This window comes from Rhinolophus hipposideros, assembly GCF_964194185.1.
Source record: "Rhinolophus hipposideros genome assembly, chromosome: 12".
NCBI classification, from domain to species: Eukaryota; Metazoa; Chordata; class Mammalia; order Chiroptera; family Rhinolophidae; genus Rhinolophus; species Rhinolophus hipposideros.
In genome coordinates, this window is record NC_138058.1 from 19600676 (window position 1) to 19621845 (window position 21170).

Sequence of the window (21170 nt, forward strand, 5' to 3'; positions counted from 1 at the left end):
CACTGAGAAACACTTCTGGAGATGAAAAGTTCCTTGGGCAACACAGCTTTAGTGGAGAGCCTTCTCAATGCAAATTAGTAATACCTGAAATATTGTATTTTCACTCCCTAGCCTTCTCTACATCTTAAAAAATAAAGTAACTATCACAAAAGGCTTCTCTTGGTAAGAAAAGCATCACTCAAGGGCGTACATTAGAGAATTCATAACCAGTAACCAGGCCCACTTAACAGTCAGGTAAAATATGTCTTTCTAGCTAAGACTTAGAGGCCTTTTATTTATTCCTTTTAAATGACCAGTCTTTTTGTTGTTGTTGTTGTTGTTGTTTTTGTTTTAATTTTATTGGGGAATATTGGGGAATAGTGTGCTCCTCCAGGACCCATCAGCTCCAAGTCATTGTTCTTCAATCTAGTTGTGCAGGGAGCAGCTCAGCTCCAAGTCCAGTCGCCATTTTCAATCTTAGTTGCAGGGGGCGCAGCCCACCATCCCATGCGGGAATTGAACTGGCAACCTTCTTGTTGAGAGCTCGCGCTCTAACCAGCTGAGCCATCCGGCTGCCCCTCCAGCAGTTCAATTCCAGTTGTATTCAATCTAGTTGTGAAGGGTGCTGCTCACTGGCCCATGTGGGAACCGAACCAGCAACCCTGTTTGTTGTTCAGAGCTCGTGCTCTAACCAACTGAGCCATCTGGCCACCCTCTTTAATGACCAGTTTTTAATTTGGGCCATCATTATCTTTCAAGTTTTACAAAAGAAAAATCATGAACTATTTTCATTTACATGTTTGCCCTCTGCATTCTTCTTTCCCATACATAATAATTCACACTATTCCAAAATATTGTGTCCCTTCTTCCACTTACTCTTTACTAACAACTCTATTTTTTAAATTGTTTCTTCCATGTGCTCTGATATCCCCTAACAAGGCTTAAATCTCAACTATTCCACTTTTTATTTTCCCACACTAATCTTTATTTCTCCTTCTTGTAGCCCTATTTGAAAAAATTGCTATCAAATTTCTTTTCTTTTTCAATTTTATTTCCTCCTCATCAACAATGATGATCTTGAAGTTGGCTTTCCACAAATCTGAGGATGACTGAAAATACAGTCATCTTACATCCTTATAACTCTGAGATTTCTGAAACCTGTAATTTACTGGGAAATTCTTAAAATACAAGTGTTGGTGGCTTCTATTCTGTTTGATAACATGATACCATCATGAAAATTAGCACTCCTGTTTGTAATTACTGAATGCCAGGTTGTTTTTCATTTAGTTTTACTCCCTAGGATTCTGTAGAATTACAGAATTGTAATTTGTGTGAAGTTCTAATTATGTACCAGAATCGCAGAAGTGAAGATCTGGAAGTTTCCAATGCAACCCAACCTGTACAAAGACACAATCTGTCTGTTCTATCTCAGGGGAGTATCAGTAGTGCTCAGGAGCAGTGGGGTGTCAGATATATGTAACTTGTATTGGTAACAGACAAGAGTCCGTATAAGTGAGTTTCCTTAATTAAATCCAAAGACAGTGAATAATTCTGGAAGTGGGAAACTTAAGTTAACAGAATTCAGGGGTATGAAATTAATTATGAGTCTGACTACTACTCCACATATTCTAGAAAATACCTACTATGGAGATTTTTCAGTTTCTTAAGCCACCCGCATTTATGGTGTTTCAGATCCAGGGTATTTTAAAGCAACCCTTTTGCTTCAAGTAGGAAGGAACTGCAGGATAATATATAGGAACTGTATTATATTCTTATTTTGAAAAACCTGAGTAATTTCCCAAAAGTTACAAGTTTATTAGCAGAGAGTAAAAACAAAGACCTGTTATATATACCTCCTGTACAATACCTCCCTTGAACTTCCTGTGCTCTGACTTGTGATGTCTCCAATGCATGGACATAATCTGTTTCCAATTCATCATCTTATCTACACAACTGTTTCATAAAAAAAAAAAAAAAAAAAAACAAGAAAAACAAAATTACCATGAACAAACTCACTGAATTCTATTGTTTCTCATGGTTGTTTACAGAACACAGTAATGGGATTAAGATGAGAAAGGATGGTTGTGCATTGGCAAAGTTGGAGCAGCAAGAGTCATCAGGATCTGAGCTGGAGTTAAGAATCCATCCCTATAGATGCGGTCCTAAACTACAGCGAGTTCTAAGACATGTCCATGGAGAAGAAAAGCATATTAAACAGAGTGAAGCAAACCTAGCCAGGCATAAACGACGATCAGGACCGGAACGATCCCACTCCACTAGAGGTGCTTTTACAAAATGTGGAGTTATAATTGCAATTCACAGTACTTACTTCAAGAATAATATATCTAAATCATCAGTCCTAAACTGTGATACAATAACATTTCTGTAAAATACCTAGGAATGTATTTACCCAAGGAGGTGAAAGACTGGTACACTGAAAACTATAAGACAATGATTGGAAAAAAAAAAGGCATAAATGGAAATATATTCTGTGTTCATGAATTGAAAGATTTAATATTGTTAAAATGTTCATACTAACCAAAGCCATTTACAGATTCAATGCAATCCCTATCAAAATATCCACGATATTTTTCACAGAAATAGAACAATCATAAAGTTTGTATGGAACCTCAAAAGGCTTCAAATAGTCAAAGCAATCTTGAGAAAGAAGAACAAAGCTTGAGACATTACACTTCCTAATCTGAAACCATATTAGAAATCTATAGTAATCAAATCAGTATGGTATTAGTATAAAAACAGACACAGAGATCAATGGAACAATAAAGAGAGCTCAGAAATAAAGCCACCCATATATGGTCAAATAATTTACGGTACAGGAGTCAAGAACATAAAATGGGAAAAGGACAGTCTCTTCAACAAATGGTGTTAGAAAAACTGGACAGCCACATGCAGAAGGATTAAACTAGACAATTTTCTTACACCATACACAGAAATTAACTCAAAATGGATTAAAGACTTGAATGTAACACCTGCACCCATAAAAATTCTAGCAGAAAACAGGCAGTAAGCTTCTTGACATCAACATTTGCAATGAGTTTTCTGGATTAGAAACCAAAAGCAAAGGCAACAAAAACAAAAATAAACACATGGGACCATATTAAACTAAACAGCTTATGCACAGTAAAGAAAACCATTAACAAAATGAAAAGGCAACCTACAGAATGGGAGAAAATATTTGCAAATAAGATATCTAATAAGAGATTAATATTCAAAATATATAAAGAACTTCTAAACTCAATAGCAAAACAAACAAACAAACAACCCAATTAAAAAATGGAAAGGAGATCTGAATAGACATATTTCCAGAGAAGACATACAGATGGCCAACAGGTACATGAAAGGGTGCTCAATATCACTATTCACCAGGGAAATGCAAATCAAACCACAATGAGATACTTCCTCACATCTATTAGATGTGCTATTATAAAAAAGACAGAAAAATTAACAAGGGGTGGAGAAAAGAGAACTTTTGCCCTGTTAGTGGGAATGTAAATTAGAATAGCCACTGTGGGAAACAGTATGGAGGTTCCTCAAAAAAAAAAAAAACACCAAAAAAACAAAACGCAAAATAGAACTATCATATAATCCAGCAATTCTACTTGTAGGTGTTTATCCAGAGGAATTAAAAACACTAATTCAAAACCATATGCAACCCCCCGCCCCCATGTTCACTGTAACATTCTTTACATTAGCCAACACATGGAAGCTACCTAAATATCCATCAATGGATCAATGAATAAAGTAGATGTGGTATAGACAATGGAATATTATTAAGCCACAATAAAGAATGAAATCTTGCCATTTGCAACATGGATGGACACTCGGAGTATTATGCTAAGTGATATAAATTAGAGAAAGGCAAACACCATATAATCACACTTACATGTAGAATCTTAAAAACAAAACAAAACAAAACCCACAAACCCATAGATAGAGAGAATAGATTGGTGGTTTTCAGAGACAGTGGGTGGGGTGGGTGAATGGGTAAAGGGGTCAAAAGATACAAACTTACAGTTATAAAATAAATAAGTTATGGGATGTAATGTACAGCATGGTGACTATAGTGAATAATACTGCATTGTGTATTTGAAAGTTGCTAAGAGAGGAGATCTTAAAAGTTTTCATCACAAGAAAAACAAATTATAACTATGTGTGGTGATGAATGTTAACTAGACTTACTGTGGTGATCATTTCACAAAATACACAAATATCAAATCATCATGGACACCTGAAACCAATATAATGTTATATGTCAATTATACCTTCAATAAAATAATAATAGTTCTCCTCTAAAAGATGAAGCTCATCAAACCACCAGAGAACAATAAAGAAAAGATATACCTAAAACACTTTCCTGCTCTAAATCCAATTTTATAACAAATGTCCACCTCCTTCATGTTCCCACAGTATTTCCTTTCTACCAGTCTTGAGCTACTGATCATTTTATCACCTTCAGATCCTTTAGAAATCTCTAGAATGAAAGAATTAAATAAACAATCATTTTTGCACTCAAATTTAGGAAGCTTAAATCTAAGGTGGCCAACATACAAAAAGAGCTTCATCCTGACAGCCTGCAATTTTGCATTCTCTTCTTCAGGGGACATGAATTATATGAAATTAATAAATATCCTTAATAGAAAAAAGTGTGACTTTAGATTGTACCCTGAAGAAACAATTCCATCCTCAGTCCACCTCAAAACTGCTTCAGCTGGTTTCAAGAGACAGGTGAACTTGTAGAGGGAAACCACAAGAATAATACGTTTGCACAGGTTGTATGTCTCTGATCACCCCACATGTGCTTTGAGAAAGGCTTCTAAACTGTATGGTGGTATTTGCTTTCAACAGAGTGTTACAACTGGGTCACTAATAATCTCAACATGGGAGCAAGATCTACACTGAACAGTCATGAAGTAAAGGTGGGTGACAAAGTACTGCTAACTGATAAAATGTACCTTTGTCCATTCCGGGACAAAGTAGAAAAGCTCAGTTCCATTGGTCCACATGTGGTGAGGTCTTCAGATATGCACCAGAGGTTACCATCAAAAAAATGTGCAACAGGCATTCCTAGTAGTACCACAATATCTATTCCACCCTTCCTTCTTGTAATAACAGACCAATCAAGTTTATGCCTTTCATACAGCTCGGTGTAACTCTGTGACTATAGTCTCGCCAATATAATGTGAGTGGAAGGGATATACACAATATCCAGATCTTACCTTTGCAAGACAGGAGAATACTTATATATTTTGTTTCTCTTTGAGTAGATGAGAGATGGATATGGTAGAGTTGAGTGATATGAAACCACAAAGAGCATACCATGGAAAAATGGATGGCAAGATGTTTAAGCAACATAAGAAATTCCTGAATCCCTTTGCTATCTTGTGAATTGCGGTAATCAAGCGGTCCACTTAGGACTTTTACATAAAATGAAATAAATTTTTACATTAAAGAAGACAGCATTATTCTGGTCTACATTAGAGTGCTGAAGAAGTTAGGAGATCTCATGCTAGCTGCTATAACAACTATACTCCAAATTTTCGTGGCTTAATACAATAAAGTTTTGGACAAGGTCAAAAATGAGTGTCCCTTCCTGTTTTATGCATAGGCCCACTGTTTGGAGTGGGTACTCCACGTGGTGATTCAGGATTCCAGGATCCTTCCATCTTCTGGCTCTATCAGCTTCCACATGTGATTTCTATCATCACTGTACCCATTTCCATCAAGTCTTGGAAAGGAGAAAAGCCAAGGGGACAAGTGAGTGGCTTCGCTGAGCCAGTCCTGGAAATGGATATATCTTTCCCAGTCACATCCCATGTCAGCACCTAACTACCTGCCCAATGAGGCTAGTTGGAAAGTAGTCAAGTTCTGAGCACAGAGAGAAGAAACAGATGTGTAAACAGTTCCCTGGAATCTACCAAACATTCAGATCACGCTAGAGTCATTTTAGAGACATGCTCCACTAACTAAAACTTTTCTTATACCATTATCTAGCATTCCTTACTCCTGCAGTTATTTCCTCTTCAGCCAGATTTTAGCATATACATATCAGCCACCTTGCTACCCAGCTCAGTCTTAATATAAGGAATTTTGAAGTAACATCTGAAAATCTCCTGTATCAGCAGGTATCAAGTATCATTCTTATGTGTGTAGTTAATCATAAATGACTTTCTGAATAGTGATGACAATTCCTGGGAGCCACACAAAGAACAATAACCATGTGCTCATGGCTAATGGGTATCTGAAAGAGTAGTGAAAAACTGATAATGAAAAATGAAGACAAAAAATGCAAATGAGAATACCAAGAACAGTCCCAAGTCAAAATCAGTTCCTAGTTCTGCTATTAACAAACTCACTTTATCTATTAACAGAGAACAGTTTGTAAAAGAAAATAAATTAAAACCAGCATCCTTTTAGTATCTGTTTACAAAATTGGTCTGATAGAAGCCACACTGAATAAGAAAATATTTTGCACCATTGAAATTTCAAGTTTCAATAATGTTTAGCTATTTTAAATTTTTGAATACTTTATTAAAATACAGTGCCTGTGCTTTCTGGGAAACAAGCTCCTGTGAAGAATAAAGTCTAGAAACGATTTAAAAATATAGAAGCTACCAAAATATTCTGAAATTTTTAATAGTTGGGTGAAAATTCTTTTTGCCATGCTTCAATAAGTCAGCTAAAGAGATTCTTTTCTCATCTCTTTAAAAAAGTCCCCTTGGGGATGAAAACAAGCTTGAAAAGTTTCAGTCAACAGTGTAATTGGGAGTTTGTGTTAAATAAGCCATTGAAAACTGTAGTTTGGAATAAAATTACCATCTCAGTCATTACCACAGGGCTCCATAGTACATTTACAATAATAGCTATATTTTGTAATAACATCATATTCAAGCAATTTATACATCTTTTTCATTTTTAAATTTAAATAACATGCTGCAGGAGATCTTTAAAAAATCAATCATATTTTCTATTCTCCCTTTCAATTCCCTAGCCCAGATAATAACATGACAACAATTATCCATACTCGGGATGATAAAGCACAAAATGACTTGTAAAAATAATTGATCAGTAGAAATGACATTCTCCGAAGCCCATTAATTTTTAAACTATACTTTTAAAAGGTAGTATAACCTAATAAATAATTACAATTGAGTTCCTCCAAAAACTGTATCTTAGTTCTGCTTAGCTTAGAGTGTTGCCTCAATGAAGAGTGAGAGAGCACGGAAAAGAGATTTGCATGGAGTATGAAGGGCAGATCTGAGAATAGAGAAACCAAGGAGAATTCTTGGATCTGAGACTAGGACTCAGTGAGCAGGTGTGGTCTGAAGATACAAATCTGAGTATTGTCAGCATGTTGATAATATCTAAGGCCATAGAGACAGGTAGAATCACCTGGGGAGAAAATGCAGAAGAAAGGAGATGTCTCAAGACCAAGCCCTGAAAAACAGGAACACTTAAGGCTGAGGTAGAAAAACAAAATAAAGCAAAGACTGAGTAGGCACAGCCTTAAAGTCAAGATATCTGTGTTACAGAAGGACTGAGAATTACATCAGAAGGAAAGAAAAGTAACTGGTTAGATTTTGTGCTACTTTTCCTGGAATTCCTTCTTAATTGTGTTAAAACAAAGCATACCTTTTTAACTTTCAACAGGATGACAAGAAACAGAAAAGCAGGTTTGTTGACATGCCCCAATCCTTTATCTCAGATCTTTGACAAGCTTTAATTAGTTTGTTAGTTGAGGGCTTCCTGAGCAAATGCAATTCTGTCACTTCCTAGGCATTCTCATGTTTGATATGACGGATTTTTTTGGTCACCAGCTCAGATAAACTTTCTATAATTTCCAAAATAGTTATTATGAGTAAACCTCCTACGATTCCTCCCTTGAAATTTTTGAATTAAACTACATAAGATTTTGTTAATTGTCTTGGTTCAAGCAAATAAAAACTCAATACTCTTCTTGGCATTACTTTGATTTTTAAATTTAGTTTTAATTTCCATTTTTCCTATTTAAAAAAAGTTGCTAAGTATCCACTGAGACAGAAAGTACAAGAGGAAAAATACATTTAAGGCTTGAGTTTACTGCCAAACAGAATAAAAGAGTTGCTAAATTTGGGTATTCACATGCATTAGCAATCTAATAGAGAAAATAGATTTTTATTTTAACTCATTCATTTGAATGTTAATGAATTTGTGTAGGTCATGTTTGCAAGCCATTAAGTAGCTGATATGGCTAACAATTAGGTGATGCAAACAAGACAAGGTACTAAATCCTTACTGTAAAAATACTTGGTTCTCCTCTGTTTACTCCTTTTCCTCTGTTTTAATGTTGAGAGTTCGCCCTTTCTCACACCTTCAATTTAGTCCTTTACTCTCTTCCCATTTCCTACACATTCTCTGTGGCTGATATACTAGTAACAGACCATTTCAGTAATCTCTACCCATGTTTCCCTTAAGAGCTGCAGACCTACTACTTTAATTCACCTTAGGCCTGTTATTATGTGATCTAAGTCTCTCTTTTTGCATCTGTAAAATGGAAAAAATGACACTGATTTTACCAGGCCGTTGCAAGAAGTAATGAAAATTCCTGGAAATACTTAGGATGTCATCAGGCATATAAGTAACTACTCAAGAAACACTAGGACCTTTCCCCTTTTCTCTTTAAAGGCTCTAAATTATCTGTAGTTGGTTCCACTCTACTGGAGAAGAGCTCCAACTAAGATCAGAGGACTGTTCAAAGGAAAGATAAGATACTAATGAAAAGAATTTGGAAAATATAGTAAGGCAGCTGGGACCCAACCCTACAGGCAAGTCCCAAAGCATTACATGTAAATAAAGAAACCAGGATTGGCAAGCTGGGCCTTAGTAAAACATGGAAACATGGCGGAAACTCCCGAACCCACCCTTTTTCAGTATCAGCAAGAAATTAATAAATTGAGGTAGTATCTACAGCACTGATTTCATAGTACCTAAGACTTCTCTTTTATCTTCTACTAACTGGAATTTGTTTTATTAGTATATATAAAATAATCACCATGTTTAAACTAGAAATTATTGAAAGTAAATATTTTGATTAAAGATAAGTTAGTTGTGTCATTGTTAATACAGCTAGCTTGTATTCTAAAACAATAATAATGCTTTCTACTTGACTTTTGTTGTTCTAAACTAATGAAAAAAAGAACAAAGGCAGACCCTGCCTACTAACTGTGAGTATACTTATGTTAAACAAAGGTGAACTGACCAGAACACACAATGGTTGTGATTTGCCTAGTTGGTAGAATTTACTCAACACATGGCCATCATGGTGAGTGTTTTCCAAACACAAAGACCCCAAGATGAAGCAATCACTGCCACATTTACATCATATGCAATGATTTAATTTTAGCAAAGTAACATTATCAATCAAATTAATGTTAATTTCAATAATTTGTTTTTGTGGGGTTTTTATGATACTTATTTTAAATTTCTTTATAAATTAAGAGATGTGAATATCTAATTCCACGTTTATACTACTTTAAGTTCACACGAGGATTTTTGTTTGGTTTGGTTTTTACTTTTTTGTTTAAAAAGACTCCATACATTACTCAAATTTCAAAACGTGGCCAACACAGCTGGTCTTATAACAAAAAGAGTATCACTACCATCTGGTGGCAAACATCAAAATTTTGAACATAATCCCAGAAGAGAAATTAATCTAACTCCAGACTACATACTAGTCAATTAAACTCCTATTTCAGAAGTGGTGAACACAGTAACTGCCAAAAAATCTACCATATGATCTCAATTGAAAGAAGTACTTTCAACAACATAATAGCTACTTTACATATCTATTATACATAGATACGTAGACATGTTATATGTATCTATTGTAAAAAATAAATAGCAACTTAAGAAGTGTTAATATTAGAAGATGAAACCATATTTTTAAAATAATGAAATACTTTATAGTATGTCAATTAAATATCAATATATTAGTAGTAATAATATATTCATATTTAACTGAATAATTACATATTATGTATTATCTACCATTCAATTGAATAATACATATTATGTATTAGCAATGTTAATATATTAATATTTAATTGAAATACTATGAAGTTCGTATGTAAAATAATATGTATATTAAAAATGAATCCTTAAATCATAACCTTATTACTTGCACTTAGATTCTGTTTTTAATATATGTTATTCTTTTCTTTAACAATGAAAGATGCAGTGGTCACAATAAAGTGGTTTCAAATAAAGTTATGGATTTTAGGAAGTTCATTCACCCACAAAAACTTTTATTAAAGACAGATAAACTGAAACATTTTTCCAGACAAGAAAAATATTATCCAAAAATTAAAATGGGACTTCGCATACAAATAAGTAAACAAATAATTAAACAATAAACGTGGAAAAGATACTTGAAAACAGGTTAACCATGCAATACATGAAATTGGTGAAAGAAATAAACAATGGAGTTTACATCATTTGCTTTTAGCATATCCTTTACTTTTCATACAATTTTAATCCTTTGAGAAAAATGCACAAACTTTTTGTAATATTATAGTGTCACCATGGAAATCATCCAAATATAGTAATCTTTGAAGCTCACAAATAAACCAAGAATTAAAGTAGTTCTCAAAAATGATATTGTCTGAATAGATGAAAAAAGTTTATGATGAGACTTACTTGTATACTTTGATTCCTTTGGTAAATTCATAAATAAAATACCCAGTTTTGGAAATTGTGTGAGAAAGTACATGGTATAACGTAAAAAGACACACACTGGCTTAATTCTCACAGGTTACTTACGTCTGGAATCATTTTCAGCTCTGACTCCCCTGATTTTAAATCTAAAACTCCTAATTCCCTGATTTGGAATGCACTAATAGATTTAACTGTTGCTGTGCATCACACGAAGGTGACTTATTTTTTAAGGAATACTATCGAAAGGGGAAAGAAATCAAGATTTTTTAAGTATAAATTTGAATTGAAAAATTTTAAAACTATTTTTATGTATATGAAGTTCTAATTATTTAGAATTAGAGATAATTAGTAACTTTTTGAGTAAAATTTAAAAAGTCCTAACTACAGAAGTCACTAAAGCCTAATCTAATAGGGCCCCATGGACATTACTCTAAATAATATTAGAAATTATTAAAGAGAGCTCCACTGCTTAGGAGATTCCTTCCCCATCAGACCAATTTAGAACAGTTCATTAAGCATCAGTGGAATTCTTTTATCAGATGCTTAGTATTGTTTAAGTTGCAGATTGATCTTTCAGTAAGGAAATAAGGAAGAAAATTCCAGCAATTTCCATTCTGTTTTCTTGTAATAACCTGAACTTCATTAGCTTACTAAAATGGTGAAAGCTGAATTTCCAATAACTTCAGAGGTTCCTGCTTTAGTTATCTTTGATGAAATGCAATTCATTCTTTTTCTAAGTATACATTGTTATTCTCAAGAAAATACCCAGTGAATTTCTCTTTTATACATGACATCTATTTTCTAATAACTGAAAAGTGATTATTATCAAGTAGTAAAGAACATAGCATTAAGAGCAAAACTACGTTATTATGAAAATAGTGTGAAACACTTCCCTAATCACTTTAATGCACCATCTCCTGTATCCCTTCAGTAATCCCTTGAGGTAAAAATTATAATCTATAATTTACCTTTAAGGAGAGACTATTCAAGGTATCAGTGTGAATACTGCACTGACAAGCAAGCCTCCCTGACTCCAAAGTCTGTGCCTACACAATCTCTACTTTAATGAGTATGGAGTTTACAGCTAACATTTTCTTTTTTCTCCCTTCTTATCGTATGTCCTCCAAGGTTCATGACATCAGTCCTATTATTAAGGTTTCATTTCAGGGGAGGAAATGTTTAGTCTTGATAGCACACCCATAATATTACAGGGAAACAGCCTATCTTTAAAAAATCACATTTTTGAGAGAATCATTTTTTTTTCTTTTAATCAAGGTAGGTACACCAGGAAGAATCATAAACCATTTAGATGGCAGGAGGTATTGGAGAGATGTTAAGGCCAGTTACAGTGCTGGGTCTCTATGTGAAAGCCAACAAAAATTTTAAGCATTCTACTGTGTTAAGCAAACAAATATGAATTAGTTTACTGTCCATAATTTTAATAAACATTTTTAATGCATTGTCTTCATCTGACAGAAGTGTAGATAAATAGAATGAAATATTTATGGAAAAGAGGAAAAGACAATATTTTAAAACTGTAATATTAGATATGTCATTCTTTAGATAAGCCAAGTAAAAAAGCAAAGTATAAATATGGGAAAATTTTAAGAAGTAAAGTTAATGTGTAACATCGTGCTTGCCCATGCTGAATTCACTCATATCCATCTCAGTGACTTCTACAGTATTGGTTTATACTAGTATGAACCTTAATACACAGCCATCACAAAAGTGAAGAATGGAAACTACATGTACTCAACATTTACTTTAAAACAGGCACTATGTTTTAATTATTCTGTTTCATAATCTGTATGATAAGGACGAAACACACCGATATGCAATGTGCAGTGAAAATCCCAAGGTGAAGAAAAGATGGTCTTCTTTCAACTGGACTGACAGAACTACATTTCAGACCACATGATTCAGACTCCAAAATATCTCCTAAACCAGTCTTTCTCAAACTATCAATAATGAAAGGTCATATTTCTGTTATTCTAATAGCCCACAAACCAAAACTTTTGTAAAACACAACAGAATAACTTAAAGTTGCAAAAAGATATAAAATTACAAGTCCCAATTTTATTATCAGATTCAACAGACTAGAAATTATTTTGCAATATTGTCATAAAATTTTCAAAGCACTAACTCCCAATTTCTGTGCTTACTGAAGACCAGTAACAAACAATTCATGCATCAGATTACACAATCTGAGTAGCCGGCACAGTCCCAAATCTAAGAGCCTATTAGTATTAGCTGTTTAAGAAAAATGTACAGAGCTAACAAGAATCATAATCAATTGAAAAATGTGCATAAATCTAATGAAATGTTTCAACAATTATATACAAAGATGTCCACTTTTTGATCCTTAGAACTTGTGAATATGTTACCTTAAATTTAGGCAAAAGGAATTTTGCAGATGTGAATTAGGTTAAAGGTCTCAAGATGAAGAGATTCTTATAGAATATCTGGGTGGCTCCAAAGTAATCAAAAGGGTTCTCACAAGGGGGAGAAGAGGTAGGAGGGTTAGAGTCAGAGAGGAGATGTGATGGTAGAAGCTGAAGTCAGAGAGACTGAAGGTGCTATGCCACTGGCTGTAAAGATGGAGGAAAGCACCATAACAAGGAATAGAGGTGTACTCCAGATGCTGAAAAAGATAAGGAACTTCCTCCTTAAAGAACACAATCCTACCAATGTCTTGGTTTTAGAACTTCTGATCCCTATAACTATGTGATAATAAATTTGTGTTGTTGTAAGCTCTAAAATCGTGGTAATTTGTTATTATATATTAGCAAGTGGAAAATACAGATTTTGGTTCTGGGAAGCAAGATGCTGCTGTAACATATCCCTGAAATGTGGCAGTGGCTTTGGAATTGATAATGGGCAGAGGTTGGAAAGATTTTGAGAATCATGACAGATAAATCCTGGATTGCCTTGAGTAGAACGTTAGTGAAAATATGGAAGTTAAATGCCCTGCTTGTGAGGAATATGGTAGAAAAAGACTATATTGTCTTAGAGAATATCTCAGTCATTATAAATGGACTGTTAGTAGATATATGAATGTAAAAGGAGATGCTGGTGAGGGCTCAGAAGGAAATGAGGAACATGTTATAGTCATACTTGGAGATACCACGGGTTCAGTTCCAGACCGCAGCAATAAAGTGAATATCTCAATAAAGTGAAAATCACAATAAAGTGAATATTGTAATAAAACGAGGCAAACAAAGGTTTTGATTTCCCAGAGCATATAAAAGTTATGTTTACACTATACTGTAGTCTATTAAGTGTGTAATAGTATTATGTCTATAAACACAATATACAAACCTTAATTAAAAAATACTTTATTGCTAAAAAATGCTAACCATCATCTGAGCCTTCAGAGAATCATAATCTTGCTGATGGAGGATCTTACCTTCAATTTGTAAAAAACAATATCTGGAAAGTACAATAAAACGAGGTATGACAGTATGGGAAATTGGAGGAAAGGAAATCTTTACTATACATTGGCAGAAAGCTTAGCTAAATTGTTTCCTACAATTATGTTGAAATCAGAAATGTATGTGATGAACTTGGATATTTAGCTGAGGAGATTTCCAAGCAAAGTGTTGAAGGAATAGCCTAGTTTCTTCTTCCTGCTCATAATAAAATTTATGTCTATAAATGGAACAAAGAATTGGTAAGTTAAAAGGAACCGGGAATTGATGATTGGGACAATTCTCAGCCTATGCAGATTGCAAAAGGCTCTAAAATTTAGAAGATTCACTTTTAGGAAAGCAATCTCTTTCCTAGAGTAAGCGAATTTGAGTGTAAAGGCTCAGAATATTTTGTCATACTTATCAAGGGGATCACTTCATAGACTGTGTAGAGGCATGACCAATGCTCTGTACAACTGAAGCTGAAGTAGAATAATACTGTATGTCAACTACAAGAATATATGTATAGTCACGGGAGGTGGAGTATAGCATAAGGAAGATAACTGATGGAATTGCAACAAGATGTCAGAGGGGTAGTAGCTTGGGGGAGGGGCTCTATCACTTAGGGAGGGGTGAAAATGTCTATTATGTTGCTTTGTACACTTGAAACTAATAAAAAAAGAATATTTTGTCATACAGAAAGTTCTTTGAAGAGATTAGAAATGTGATTCATGGATCCCCTCTGTCATTTCAGCAGTCGCGAACAAAGTAGTTGCGATTATCCAGAAAAGTTCTGTGAAACTGCCTGTTTTCTAGCCTGTTTTCGAGTCCCAGGGACATAGAGGGGAGAACCACTAGTTTTTTGTTGTTGTTTTTTTAAGAATGTTGTATCAGTAGATAGGAACACTGCCAGTTTGGACTGGAAGAGGCACAGCAAGAATAAAATTCAAAAAGGCTACTGTTCTCTCAACATTCTACAGACAGGAAATGGGCTGATAAAAAGACTGAGGTAAACATAGATGCTTATCTTTCTGGGGGAGGGGGGATATGTATATATATATATATATATATACAATTCTTAGGATGAAGAACCAGGCCCAGAGGGCAGAGCCTCGAGCCACAGAGAATTATCCTCAGGCTTTGAAATCTAATGGAGTTTGCCCAGCTGGATTTCTAAATTTCTTAAGACTAGTAACCCTTTTTTTCTTCTTCCACCTTCTCTGTTTTTAAATGGGAATGTCTACACCTATTATCTTATGCCTGTTCCACCAATGCATTTTCAGAGTATATAATTTGCTTTCTAGATTCACAGGTACACAGATACAGAGGAATTTTGCTGGAGTGTGGATTATAACCATACCTAATTTAGATGATTTAGATGAGATTGGATCTTTTAAACTGATAGTATTTGGATGAGATTTTGGACTTGAGATGATGCTATAGTGGATTTAGACTTTTGGGGATGTGGTGAATATGTTTTGCATGTAGAAAGGATGTGAATGTAGGGGGTTGGATAGAGGACAGACTATGGTAAACTGAATAATGACCCCAAGGATGTCCATGACTTAACCCCTGGAAACTGTGACTATGTTATCTTAAATGGCAAAATAGACTTTTCAGATGAGATTTGGTTAAGGATCTTGAGATTATTCTGGAGTATCTGAGTCCAATGTAATTATGAGGGTCCTCATAAAACGGAAGCAGGAGGAAATATGAGGACAGAAGCAGAGGTCAGAATCAGAGAAGTATTGGAACTTGCTACATTGCTGGCTTGTAATATGGAAGAGGCGCCAGAGAAGGCCCATGGGCTCTAAAAGCTAGAAAAGACAAGGAGATTTTCTGCTGGAGCCTCCAGAAGAAATGCAGCTCTGCCAATATCTTGATGTTAAGACTTCTGACCTCCAGAACCAGAAGAACGTAAATTTGTGAAGCTTTAAGCCACTAAATTTATGGTACTTTCTTATAGCACGTATAGGAAACCAATATGAAGCATCTCTACTTCATTTAGCATTTCTACAAATATACCATAAAAATCTTGAATTTTCATATTTCATGAATTTCAAAGTTAATGTAGCAAATAATATGCTTCACAAGACACTAAAATTAACTTTTAAAAATCCTGAGAATATTTTTTTCTGTTGACAGTCATCTTTTGGAAACGTGACAACACAAAAATGAAACATTTCATCATTTCAACATGATGAATTCTCCCTGTGAACTAAATAAAAAGTAATTCAATAAATAATCTTTGCTCTTCAATATTCAATACAGCTCTTTGGAACTGTGCATTAGCATCTGAAAGTACACTAGGAATGGTTTATTTCTATTTTGAATTCATTGCGGCAAATGAGAGCCCCCTTCAGCAAGGCCCCCTCTGTAATTATCTCATCAACTTAATTTCAAAAATCATATGAAGAATTTTTTAAAAGCCACTTGAAAACTCATTGGGCAATAAAATTGTCCACAGTTCAAGCAGTAATGTACATTAATTAATCAGCATCACAGCATGATTTATTCACTCTTAAGCATTTCTAAGTCCTATGGAAAGTCATGACAAGAATGTACAAATGTCACAATAGGAACATATACACATCACAACAGGAACATACACACGTGACAAAGTGTGTCGACACATCCCTTACCTGTGTAACAAGTGGCTCCAGAAGCCTCTCCACTGTTAGTGTCCGGATTTCCAAACTTTTGGGGTCCCATTTTAAAATGATAGGTGAAGTTGCCGAAGTCATGCTCCCTATGGAAACACACATTGTCTGTTAGAAATAATGATCACTAAAATAATCTGTGACCTTGGGGGTTCAAAATTGAGTAAGTCACCAAAATTTAGAACCTACTTGAAGATTATGTGTCTGTTTCAAAGATGTCAAGTTAGAGATGGGGAAATCAGAACCAGAACTGTGCTGATGTTGGAATCAGATTAGAAGCTAAGGGTTCCAGAAGGCATCTGAATACATTAGACAAACCCTTGGAACACGAATGACACCACACACTCAGTCTTTAGCACACACATGCATCTCTATCTGCTGGAAAAGACTTGGACCTTTTATTGGAGTAGTTTGGGTTTCAAGGTAGAGACAACCAAAGCAGGTAATAACTATGCCTCAGTGTGACCCGTGTTATAATCAAGGAGTACAGAGAAGGCTATGGGAGAACTGAGGAAACGATACTGAAGTCACTCTGAGGAGACCCACAAAGACCTTCAGGAAGCACTGGAAACCCATTAGGATCACTAGATGTCAGAACGAAAGGCTACTTTGTTTTCTTCACATTGGACGACCACTAACGGAATTATACTCCGTGTGGCAGCTGAGTTTCATTCTCTTCAATAGGAAAGCGATCTTGCAAACTGAGTGGCAGTGGGTCTAAAAATTAGCTTGTTGCTATTTACTTGCTCTCAGATCACTCACTGCATTTATATTCCTGTCCCATAACATTAGTATTTGATAAGGTTATTTATTTCATTCTAAGGCAGTCCTGTCCTAAGAATCACTGATGTGCAGGTAGCAACCTCCCACACATGAAACACAAAATATGGTCCTGGCCTCAAGAGAATAAATTATACATTCTATCAGGGGGAGCATTTCTCATCGAGAAACTGACTGCTCTGGGCTTAACGTATTTCAGCAACTAACCAGTGGAAAGCACCCTTAGATTGTACAAACTGAATCTGAATCATTTGCTTTAATACCACCATAAATCAAACTGTTCATAGCTGTTCTCTTCTTTTGAATCAATGTCTCCATTCAATTTCATCCTTATAAATCAATGTAGATGATTATTTCTGTTAGAATTAACACTACAAAGAAAGCCTATCACAATAGGCACATGTCTCTTTACTGCCCTGCTACAGCTAATCCTTTTACAAACAGACCCAACGAATTTGCTTCAGGGGGAAAAAAAAAAAAAGGCAAAGACACAGTGTGCTGGTATTTTACCTCTCTCCAAATGCCATGTTTTAAATAAACTAAGGGTAGCAATCCAACCATATAGACTGATAAAGATTTGGGTTCCTTCACAACAACAATAGTTGGCACTCATACGCTGCCTAGCCTCCAAAAACCTAAAAATACGTATTTCCCATTCACACTACCAACTGCTATATAGCAGCTGTGACATACACGCCGTTCTGCTGCTGGCCACACACCTCCCTGTGCTGTGGCAGGAGGCAGATGCCGGAGACTTACTACATACACGGAATATCCTCATCCTGGCTGAAGCCAGATCTACCTAAGTAATTTTGGTCTGGCATTTCTGACACAGTGATTGTGAGTTTCTGGCGACGTTCCCTGGAGATCTTTTTCAAGCTCTGATGGAATAATGAGTGATGCAGAAGACCCGTAGGAAAGCTGGATCACGAGTAGTGAAGCGATTTGCACATGACAGTGAAGGATGTGGGGTGAGGCATTGCAAGGCATGACCATTATTCCATGGGCACACTTATGCATCTGAGCTGGTGGGTCAAGAAAGGCACACAAAATCTTTTATGAATGCTCCAATGCGGAACTGAAGAAATGACACTGCAAACATGCTGAGGTAAGGAACAAAAATGCCGGGGCAGTCACCTCAGAGGCACGAATCTGGCAGGCATCAAGCAGAAATGGGAGACACTGAACAAAGACCTCCGGACTACTGTGAGCCAGGAAGCAGTTAGACAGAAACTTGCGTCCTGAAGGTCACAGAGGCCATATACATCTAAAGATGGAAGGATAGGAGTCACCAAGCAAATCATTTGACTTAATTTATTCCTTTGGAGATCAATCTTTTCAGCCACATTTTGTGACACAGGTGAAATTTAGTAGCAAAAAGTAAAGAAGGTTATATGGTATTAATCTGTTGAAGGGGAAAACCTAGTCATAGGAACTTTAAATGCACTTTGTCCAGCCATGCAGTTTTTGATACGGTTTGGACTAAAAGTAGGATTCGCTCTCTATTGTATTTTTTACAACTTGGTTTCACACCCCAATTCACAAAGACCAGAAGTACAGGTCGAAGGGGGCACTGCAAAATCTCTACCTCTAAACGCAAAAAGTTGATAGCTAAGATTCCTGTTGAATTACCTCTGAGGAGTGCAGCTTATCTTCACGTCAGCTGTTGAACATGAAGTAGAGGAAAGAAGCTCCTTTGGCTGCAATATTTGAGCTGGTATAATTCTTGCCATCTGTTGTGGCTACAAGTGTTTGTGTCCTGCTATTTTGGGCACACTGGATTGATTCCTGCTGTATTTATTAGACCTTGTCTTAGAAACATTTCCCCATCCTCAGCCATTTAAAATTGTATAAAAACAGAAGAAAATTGATTCCATTCCAGGTTAGTGATTGTAACCATAGCCTTCTAGATTCACCTATTGATGATCTTTGCCTCTAAAGTGCAAATAAGGACAAATGATGGCAGAGAAGAGAAAAAGAGTCAAACATGCTCTATATCAAAAAAATAGGGCAATTGCATCCAGGAAGTAGGGATGACAGTTTGGTATATGGTCCCCATGACAAACAGACACAAGGTGGCTGACTCTCAACCAAGAATGTCATCTCACTTGTACTTTCAATAATAATAAATTATGAAGAGCAAGGAAAACACATAGGCTTTTAAGGCAGACTGGATTATTATTCAGTAAATAGTCCCTCCCTCCTCTATTCCTCACTTCCATGAAAAGAGAATACTTTCCCAGCTCATTGATATTGAACTTTGGCCTATGGAATGTTAGGAAATATGATGTGAGAGGACATTTGAAATGTGCTTGCTTGGTTAGACTTGCCCTCTTATGCTTCTGACTTCTGCAGTAACAGCCACAGATAGCCCACTGGTCCAAAAAGAAAGAAAGACATCTGAGTATGAAGCGAACCCAAATCCAAGCTGAAACTGGAGCCAAGCCCAGCTGAGTTACGTCTGGCCAACCAACTCCCAAGCAAACCAAAGACACAGGATCAAGAAATAAACGCTTGCTGTTGCATGTCACTGAGATTTTTGTCACTATCTGTTATTCAGCAACAAACACACAGTGATGTCAAATACACTTTTGTTTGAATCGAAGCCCTACAATTTATCAACTCCATGATGTTGTCTAAATTACCTAACCTTTCTGAGCTTCTGTTTCCTCAAATGGAAAATCATGATGACTATTCTAAGTTTAAAGAACTTAGTGGATAGAAAACATTTCTGGAAATATTAGTTTTTATTGGTGTTGTCAGTATTTTCCAAAATCGACATATCTTTTTTTGCTATGCTTTATGTCCATGAAGAATAAGGGAACACCCATTTAAAACAGATATCCAGATTTACACTCCTCTGCGTAGAACAAAAAAAATTGACTCAAATAAGAAGGCAAAAGAACAAATTAAAATGTGTAGTCACATACCAACCTTTCCTCTTTCTAAGGATAAAATGACACTGAAGGGGACCAAAGTTTTGTCTTCCCAAAATGTGCCTTTTGGCACATTGATTTTAAGGTGGTTATTAAGAAACAAAAGATTCAGAAAGAACCTTTGACCCTCACCATTTCTGCCTAAGAGATGAAGATGGAAAGGCCTGTTCCAGGAAGGAACTCCTAGCATTCATATTCACCTTAGCTTTAGATAGGAAGGCTCCAAAGAGGGGGCTGGTAAGTAGATCCCCATGTGAACCATTATTTCTGGGTTGCCCAACAGGAATTTTCTTGCCACGTGTGTTCCATGTGTTCTGTTCTTTTTACCTACCTGTAAATTGCATAACTTTCCCTTCTCAAAATCCCATTACTGCTCCCTTTCCTCTTTGTCCATAATGGCATATAAACATCAACTGTCCAATGCCTCTTCCGGTCACATTATGGCACCCCTGAATGTGCACTGATATAATCAACTTTTGACATTTCTCCTGTTAATCTGTCTCTGTTAATTTGATTATTAGTCCAACTAGAAGAACTTAGAAAGTTGAAGGAAAAATTCATATTTTTGGCCCCCACCACACATTGTCTCAAATCGACACTAACACTTAATTGTCTCAAATCGACACTACAAGTAATGCAATCTGTTTTGCCCACAAAAGGGATTCTATGTAAAGCAAGTACATTTTTTCACAATGGTT

The 21170-nt window shown here is 35.6% G+C and overlaps 1 protein-coding gene across 4 annotated transcripts in view; it reads right to left on the reverse strand.

Moving 5' to 3' along the window:
* Positions 1-21170, reverse strand: part of CTNNA2 (catenin alpha 2) — a 1066300-nt gene that overhangs the window by 916444 nt on the left and 128686 nt on the right. For all 4 annotated transcript variants that reach the window (XM_081068568.1, XM_081068571.1, XM_081068569.1 and 1 more), the window contains one exon: positions 16739-16845. In XM_081068568.1, the coding sequence (XP_080924694.1) occupies positions 16739-16840 (102 nt within the window). In that variant the 5' untranslated portion in view covers positions 16841-16845. The remainder of the gene's footprint in view (positions 1-16738; positions 16846-21170) is intronic.